This window comes from Juglans microcarpa x Juglans regia, chromosome 1S, assembly GCF_004785595.1.
Source record: "Juglans microcarpa x Juglans regia isolate MS1-56 chromosome 1S, Jm3101_v1.0, whole genome shotgun sequence".
In the NCBI taxonomy this organism is placed as follows: Eukaryota; Viridiplantae; Streptophyta; class Magnoliopsida; order Fagales; family Juglandaceae; genus Juglans; species Juglans microcarpa x Juglans regia.
In genome coordinates this window covers 20,794,217-20,802,895 of record NC_054595.1, presented here as the reverse complement: position 1 = coordinate 20,802,895, position 8,679 = coordinate 20,794,217, and the positions used below count along the sequence as shown (strand labels likewise).

The window sequence follows — 8,679 nt, the reverse complement described above, 5'->3', positions numbered from 1 at the left end:
GTAATTTTTTTTTTAAGGTAGAACAAATTCCATTAATTCATAATGGGATATTACAATTTTAACCTGAAACATATAAAATACAAGCCAACTACTACTTTTAAAGCTTCTTAATACACAACGTTCTCTGTGATTGACATAGTTTAGTTCATTATTATAACTCTCTATAGACAAACCATCTAAGAGACAACACTCTATCCTAAGATAAATTTAATAAACCTCACATTCTGTCTTAAAACAGAATTAAACAACCTCACACTCTGTCTAATCAGATCTGAAGAAACCAATGGCCCTGATTCCAAAGAAGCTGCGCGTGGCGATGATAGAGCTCCCATTGCGATGGCACGTGGATGTCACGCGTGCACTTTGAGCCCCACGTGTGGCTCACACATCGCTCCATTCAACGAGATTCTTCGTCTATCTAAAGGATTGACGCCTTAGGAATCTTGAGGTGGGGCACGTGGTGGTTGCCTGGCTCCAGAGAACAACAGATCTGCATTTTGCCTTACTGTAATCAAAACAACAAACAAAACCGAAAAAATAAAAGAAGAACTAGAGCAAAGAGGGAGGAGGGATGAGGGATGAGGGAGGAGGGTGGGAGAGAGCGAGAATAGACAAATTAACACAGCTTAATGCAGTATATTAAATTGTAAAATTATTTTTATTGTAAAATAGATCTAATGTATCATATAAAATTATGTCAGTTTGTAAATTTACTCTTATGTAAATTTTTTTATACCTGTAGCACTCTCTTCAAAATAACAAATACATAAATACTCACCTATTTAACAAAAGACAATAGTGGAAACTGACAGCTTTATATACTGTTTTATAGTATATAATTCGATTTGTAATGGTATTTAATTTTAAATCTTTTTTTAAAATTAAATTTTACATTTGAATGATACGTTCCAAATTAGATTAGAAATATAATATTCAAGGACAAAATGCTGATCATATGGTGCATAAATGCCTCCATTGGAATTTTCTTTTTGAATCGGGTTTGTGTATTCAGAAATTTATCTATATGAATAACGTTTCATTGGTTAGTCATGTGTATTATGTATTAAGATTAATAAATCTTCAGGGTTTTGAAGAATCAAAATCCAAAAATAAAAGGAATTTTACAGGAAATGGTTGGGTGATCGCCCTCACCTATAATAGAGACGGGAAACAGTATTTACAATCATAGAATGTACAAGCGGCACATACTCATTTTGAAAAAAATGAATATATATAAAATTCACATAACAAATTAATTTTTAGTCGACCACACTCTTTTTTTTTTTAAAAAAAAAAATGTGTTTACACAATCTATAACTATATCAACATTACTCAATAGAGACAGTATAAAGCGTCCATCAAGAAAAAATAAGTATTACCATGCCCAATCAAAGCATAACAACTATTCGCGAAAACATCATCGCCATAACCATCACACCAAATTAACTAAGAAAATAGAATGGGTGATCTAAATACAAAAACATATAGAATTATTAAGAAAACTCATCATACTTTGTAAAAAAAAAAATGCTCATGAACGCTCACTGTTTCATCTCATTTGATCATGAAGTACGATGACCAAAATAATCGTGGTAGCAAGCATTCCCTATCGAGCCACGTTCAACCTTAAATTATTGAGTTAATTTTCTCTTTACATTTATACTTGTTTTTATTTCTTTTTATCCTATTACATAACCTTGTATTGTTAGATCTAGATTTAGATACACGATCGCTCATTGATTTCTTGGGCTAGCTAGTATCGACATCATCATTTGTCATAAATACCAGTTGGTTAATATAGCACGATTAATGTTTAATACTACTATCATGAGTTATGCAAGCATCACACATTTATTTTAAAAAAGAATAAGATCTATTATTAAAAAAAGAAATTTTTTTCTTATAAATTTTATATTTATTTTTTTAAAAAATAAAAATTTACAATGCAAACACATTCTATGACTGCATATATCATTTTTCGTATATATTACGGTTATGCCAATCCTAAAGCTAAGTGGCTTCTCAATTCATTGGATTATCGCAATCTATAGAAAAATTTTGGCCTCATTTGTATTCAGAGATGAAATGAGATGAGTTGATATGATTTATAAATAGTAGTAAATTTTGTGAGTTCCGTTCGAGCAAGCCTCCTGCCTTCCCCCCATTGGCAAATATGTTACACCCACCTTTTGAGGCGCTTAAGGGAGAGATAATCTTGGTGAGGCAGAAATACAACGACGACGATGATGATGAGATAATTACATTAAAATAAAAGAAAGAAGGAGGAAAACAAAAACATTGTGACAAACCTAACCGTTAATTAAAGTGGGGAATTGTTTTTGTCTTTTTTGATGTGCAGAATAGTCTTCCCAATGAAGTAAAGGTAGTTGAAGTTGGCCACATTGAGTGAGGAAGCGGCCAATCCCTCCATCTCTCTCTTTCCTTCTCGTCATGATGATTTCAGAAGCCAAAAGGGAAAAGAATTATAAATCCCACAAAAGGTGAAAGGTGGCTAAGGAGGAAAAGTAAATTCATACAAGCAAGAACACGATTCAAAGTTCTAGTGAGAGAAACTGCTAAAGAAAGGCAGAAGATAGAGGCTTGTGGCACAGGAAGGACAGGGAGGGTAGAGAGATAGAAGGCTCTTGTCTGCTTTGCTCTTCCTTTCTGTTGAAAAACAGCTTTTTGAAGGGTTTTTGGAAGGTCGGGAGGTTTGCAAGGCACGTACGGTCTCAGTTATCTTAGCCATATTTAATTGTGTAGAGTTTTGGTTTATGTTAATTATGTTATCTGATTATTACGTATGAATTCTTGACGAAATTAATTAAAACAGGATTTTTAAAAGTGGGCATCTTCTGTTATTGGGATTGGAATCATGTTTCAGTTCTAAGACAGTTCTCTTACTGAATTCCTTGTTTCCTTGGATCCCTTTTGCCCTCTTATGTCGGATGTTCACTCGGGGAATTGTTGTCTTTAAACTCTTAAAATAAGTTTTCTTTACAAGAAAAACAGCTTTTGCACCCCCAAGAAATTCTCTCTCTCTCTCTCTCTCTCTCGGCGTTTCGTAATACTTGAATGGTTTTTCATCTTGTCAAAAGTGTTCGTTGTTAAGAGAGATGATACCTGCACAGATAAATGGGCTCAACCTTGTGGAGATTTCTTGCCTTAATTAAGAAAATGAAAGTCTTTGTTTCCTCTTTGTCTAATTAGATCATTCTGGTTGGCAGTATATGTTTGTTTGTATTTAGATATTGGTAATAATATGGACCTCAAAACTATATAGAGATGAACGATGTTGATGTTTTAAACCCACTTCTTTAGTCATATTTTATTTAAAATCCTAGAGGGTGTCTCTGTTACATGATGCAAACATTTGAATTCAATCTGCCAATTCCCATGCCCTCCTTGTCTCTGACTATAAATGAAACTTTTTTTTCTTTTGTTTCTTCTGTTCTTTTTTAAGGGAGTTGTTTTTATTCTATTTTATTTCTTTGATCCCCATTTCATAGTTGTTTTTGTATGAGCAAACATTACAAAAGTAAAAGAAAATAAAGTAGTACAAATCACGGCAGCTTATCAATAAAGTTTGGATCTAGAAGTTGAGGTGGGAAGGCAATGAATGGGAATGCTTCCAGTCAGGTTGTTGGAAGTGGCCCATCTGGCTATGTAATCACCCCCATTTGGTAGTTAAAACCTGCAGTATAAACCTTGTAATTGGCCTCCTCCTTGTTGATTAGTGTAATCTTTTTGGTCTACAATGTGGCAGTGGCTAATCTTCTATGCAGTAAATTGTTGAACTAGTTCCTTAGAATTAATTATGCCCGCCTTGAAAGGCATCCCATACCTTCAAATTGTATATCTCTGTTTTTTCTTGTTGATTTGGGTTAAAGGAATAAATATCACCTCGGAATATTTGCCATCTCAGATCTCTGTGTTTTTCCATGTTAATTAGGAAAGGGATACTAAGCACATCACAATAAAGGCTTCAGAAGAGGAATTTGAGAAGAAGTCAATAATTTATGGATCATGTGACTTTTGGGTACTTTTGAATAGCCTTAATCCACATTCATAATATTTTATAATCATTAACTTGAACAAGCATACGAATCATATGCTTCAATGTTCTCCTGGTGCTAATATTCTTTAGTTGGTTTTGGCCACCCACTTATTTTATTGCCACGTAATACTTAAATAATTTACGAAGATTCAAATATATACACATACATACATAAGTAAAGATGCCCTCATACATATCTGGACATGCATGATGCATCCACTGAATTATTTGATTTCTCCTTCCTTTACAGGGAGAAACAGTAATGCTAGGAACATGGGAAAGAAAGGCAGTTGGTTTTCTGCGATCAAGAGGGTGTTTATTCACCATTCTAAGGAAAAACTAGTCAATGTAAGTTAATATCTTACACAGGGTGGGTGCAGCCGTGCAGGGAAGAAACTGAAAATGCATAATGATTACAGTCTTAGAGTTTTAGAGATGGCATAGTAAAAATATATATATATATATATATATATTAAAAAAAAAAAAAAAGAGATAAATTGTTGGTGAGGCATTGTTAATAAGTAACAACACAGAACAAGTTGCTAAAATTATCGAATTACTTGTCATCCTTGCTTCGAGTTGCTTCCCTTATAAATTTACACCACCGAGTTCCACTTATCTCTTTTGTCTGAAAACAAATAGCAGATATTCTTCAGAACAATATATTTCATTGAAATAGTGCTGTTCAATTAGGGTTTTAGAGTAGGTTTCTGGATTCAGAGAGCAAAGATCACTTACTTCCAGGCTGAAAAATACTAATGCAATGCAAACTGAATGGAACTTCTCTCCATTATTACTTCAAAAAATTGCAGGACCAAGAGAAGAAAAGCACAAAAGAAAAGAAGAAGGGTTTTGGAAATCTAAGGCATGGGGAGTCCAATTCATTAATTCCTCTATTCAAAGAGCCAAGCAGCATTGAGAAAATTTTTGGTGATTTTGAAAAAGAGCAACAAAAAGTAACTTTTAGGCCTCCCACGCCTCCTGAGCAACCAAATGCATCCCCGTTTGCCTCTCCTAGGCTAGCTTCTCCAAGGGTTGCCTCTCCTAGGCTTGCTTCTCCAAGGGTTGCCTCTCCTAGGCTTGCTTCTCCAAGGGTTGCTTCCCCCAGAGCTGCTTCTCCTCAGAGTGTTCGTCAAAAGGAGATTAGCCACAGACCAGAACCAACACTAAACCACCATGCTTCAGCGACTAAGATCCAAGCAACCTATAGAGGTTATATGGTAAGCGTCCATTGTCTCTTGTTTACTGGATAATATCAAAAAAAATTATTCAAGGCTTTGTTGTGTCCCACCACATCTGACAAGCAAATATTGACAATATCAAATAAAGATCCAATACAAATAGGATAATCCATTTTAATTTTTCTGTCTGGTAAGCTTTTTCTTGGGCCACATGTGACCACTCAGATGAATATCCTATCAAATAGACGCATTCATTTTATGGAGGCCTCCTGATGTTAAAGGCAATTGTTTTCCAGTATGTCCATAAATGAATCTGTCACAAACTTTATTTTTGGATTGCATTTGACCAGAATTGTTGGCCAAGTGCTCTCACTAAGACTCTAGTTTATACACAAGATTTCCAGATAGCAAAACTGAAAGGCAGGGCATATCGCTGCTCAACCTTGATTTGAATATAGGGTTCTCTAACATGCCCTGATACTCGGTTGAGGTTAGCTTGATGAAGCAATTGATAGATGTTCATTTGCATTAACTTTAGGTTTGGATGGCTATATCTGATGCAGGACAGATCTAGAGATCCTAGGATGAGAGAGATTTAAATGGGAAACAAAACTATAAAGGACTCTTCTAGACCTCTTTTGGCTGTGCATGTTCTGCATAAACATCAGTCCATAACCAAATTCACTTAACTAGTACTTGTCATGCAGGCAAGGAAAAGCTTTAGAGCATTAAAGGGCCTGGTGAGGCTTCAGGGAGTTGTGAAGGGACAGAATGTAAAGCGCCAGACGATGAGCGCCATGAAATACATGCAACTCTTGGTGCGTGTTCAATCTCAGATTCAGACACGGAGGGTCCAGATGTTAGAAAACCAAGCTCGGCATCAAGCTCCATCCAGGAATGATAAAGAAGTGGAGGGTACCTTTGACAAATGGAGCCAGGCAGTAAGTTTCCATATGGTTGATTAGTGAATTTGATTTGAGCTATGTACCCATAATGGTTCCAACCAGTAATGCTCCCTTCGGCCCGGCGGTGGTGCAACATTGGAGATTTGATTAATATGATCAGAAGTTATAATTTTGTCACAAAAATCAACTCATTATCCCATGTCCATTATGGCTGATCTGTCCATTTTGAAGGCGTGGCTTTAAGTCTGTCCCTTTACCTGGACTTGACACTGTGATGCATCTTGTCTCTGGATCTTAATCTGGGTCATCTAATAAAGAATTGAAATCTCACCAGTAGACCCAATGATAATTTGATTGTCTAAAGTGGAAAAGAACATACGCTTTGGTGCTTTTTTATGTTATTATTTCATTTACAAGAAACAAAATTTACAATTGGTGCACTGGTTTAGTCTGAGGCAGGTAACCATGATGACTGGGATGATAGCTCGCTGACAAAGGAGCAGAGAGAGGCAAGATTGCAGAAAAAGGTTGAGGCAGTTGCTAAGAGAGAAAGAGCCATGGCCTATGCATATTCACACCAGGTACTCTTTTTACACTACTCTAGCCCAGCTTCAATTGCATCACAAGGGATAGTCTCCCCTCCAACAATATACTAGTCAACCAAATCCATTAATGCACTGACAAATCCATGTTACTGGAGGTGTATATTGGTGTAACTACCCACTTTGGCTGCCGGTATTAACAATTTGGTCTTGTCTACTTCACCATCATTTACCAAGTCTTTTGATTTTCATTCCTTCCTTTGTCATTGTTCTCATTCCCATTTTTCTTATCATGCATCATCCTAAGGACATATCTTGTATATGGTCTAGAACCCAACACGTGCCTTTTTGGTGATCAATAGTTAAGAGCTTTTAGGTAGGACTTAAGATCTACAGAGCCACACTGTTTTAAGAAACATTATAGTACTATTACTTTTTGAATGCCATCATTGTAGAGAGCCCAAAATGACCAGCCAAACAATTTTGAGCTGTTTGAAAGACACTGTTTCTGCACTTCACAAAGTCATAACTTTGTAGATGCAAAAATTCTATTGTTTGAGAAATTCTTCTTCAGAATCAACGAGTCCAAGAAACGTAACATGTATGTTTTGGGTCATGAGTAAACCCAAGCTCGTAATAGGACTCTGCATGCGTGTATCCATGCTATTGACCTACACTTTATCCATTAACAACTTCAAAGGCATTTGCTTCCTTCCTTCTCAAAACTAGCTCAAGAGGAAGTTATTACGCCAGTTGGTTCATTTTTCTCTTCAAATTTGAGTTTTGTTCTCTCTATGCCAACAGTTGTGGAAGGCCTCTCCTAAATCAGGTCAAACACCTCTAAAGGATATCAGATCTGGGGGATTTTCACGGTGGTGGAACTGGTTAGAACGTCAGCTGCCTCCAGCAAATCCACCCGAAAGCCATGCAATGAAGAATTTTCAACTTACACCTCCAAGACCGCATTCAGAGCTGAAGCCAAGCCCACTTCCCCAATCAAGTGATTACAAGCAACATCATTCTGGGTTTGATAATATGGATATTGCCACACCAAAATCCTCAAAATCAACTATAGTCATGACAGGAAAACAGGCTCGAACCCCACCTCCTAATAGAACCTCACTAGGCAACAGCAGCTTGTCAAGGTATTCAAGACCAAGAGCTAGTGGAGCCGATTCCCCTTTTGATCTGCCATTTAAGGATGATGACAGCCTCATGAGCTGCCCACCATTTTCAGTTCCGAACTACATGGCTCCAACATTTTCAGCCAAAGCCAAAGTAAGGGCTGGTAGTAACCCCAAGGAAAGGTTTCCAGGGACTCCGGGCAGCGAGTCTAACAGGCGAATTTCATCACCTTTGACACAAGGCATAGGGTCTTTGAAGTGGAACAAGGGCTCCTTGTTCTCTAACAAGGATTCTAGCTCCCCAAGAATGTTAGACAAAAACCAGTCACTCCAGTCAATAGGGAATTTGAGTGTGGATTCAACAGTTTCTTTACCTGCTGGGGTTGGAAGGAAGCCGTTTAACCGATTTGTGTGATTTCGTTTGGTTTATTTTTTACCTTTTATATCCCCCATCGTGGTGTCTATTTTAATTGAGTGTATTGTGATAGTTTGATTTATATGATACTGAAAAAATATAATAATGAATAAAAAATAGGATGATGGTTTGGATGTAAACAGGATTGGGTTTCTCAAAGGTATTATGACATATGTTTTTTTAGGATTTCTGCAGCCTGTTAGTTCTCTGACTGTAATCCCAAAAGCAAGTGCTAATGCTGTGTTAGAAGGGCTTGCTATGAATATTCCCATTCATGACTATATACAGCTAGGCATTTGGGCAGAACTGAACCTGAAGCATCTTCCACGGTGCAAGCCGTGCAACGCCTCACCATCCTACAAGGAGCTGTGCACTTTTAATTGCCTCAAACGAAACAACCAGAAAGATGCGCCGAGGTGAGTGGTCCTAGTTTGCCATATTGTACACCGTTCACA

At 36.9% G+C, this 8,679-nt stretch overlaps 1 protein-coding gene across 4 annotated transcripts; it reads left to right on the top strand.

Moving 5' to 3' along the window:
* Positions 1 to 2,368: 2,368 nt before the first annotated feature.
* Positions 2,369 to 8,364, top strand: LOC121246900 (protein IQ-DOMAIN 14-like). Of its 4 annotated transcripts, none has more exons than XM_041145214.1 (7): positions 2,370 to 2,720; positions 3,953 to 4,039; positions 4,308 to 4,405; positions 4,870 to 5,277; positions 5,946 to 6,179; positions 6,593 to 6,724; positions 7,490 to 8,364. In XM_041145214.1, exons 3-7 carry the CDS (start codon positions 4,331 to 4,333, stop codon positions 8,222 to 8,224), a joined length of 1,584 nt encoding a protein of 527 aa, XP_041001148.1. In that variant the 5' UTR covers positions 2,370 to 2,720; positions 3,953 to 4,039; positions 4,308 to 4,330; the 3' UTR covers positions 8,225 to 8,364. The 4 variants fall into 4 exon arrangements, with proteins under 4 accessions (XP_041001152.1, XP_041001148.1, XP_041001151.1 ...); XM_041145217.1 differs by having other exon boundaries at positions 2,370 to 2,724; XM_041145218.1 differs by lacking the exon at positions 3,953 to 4,039 and having other exon boundaries at positions 2,369 to 2,724.
* The last annotated feature ends 315 nt before the right edge of the window (positions 8,365 to 8,679 follow it).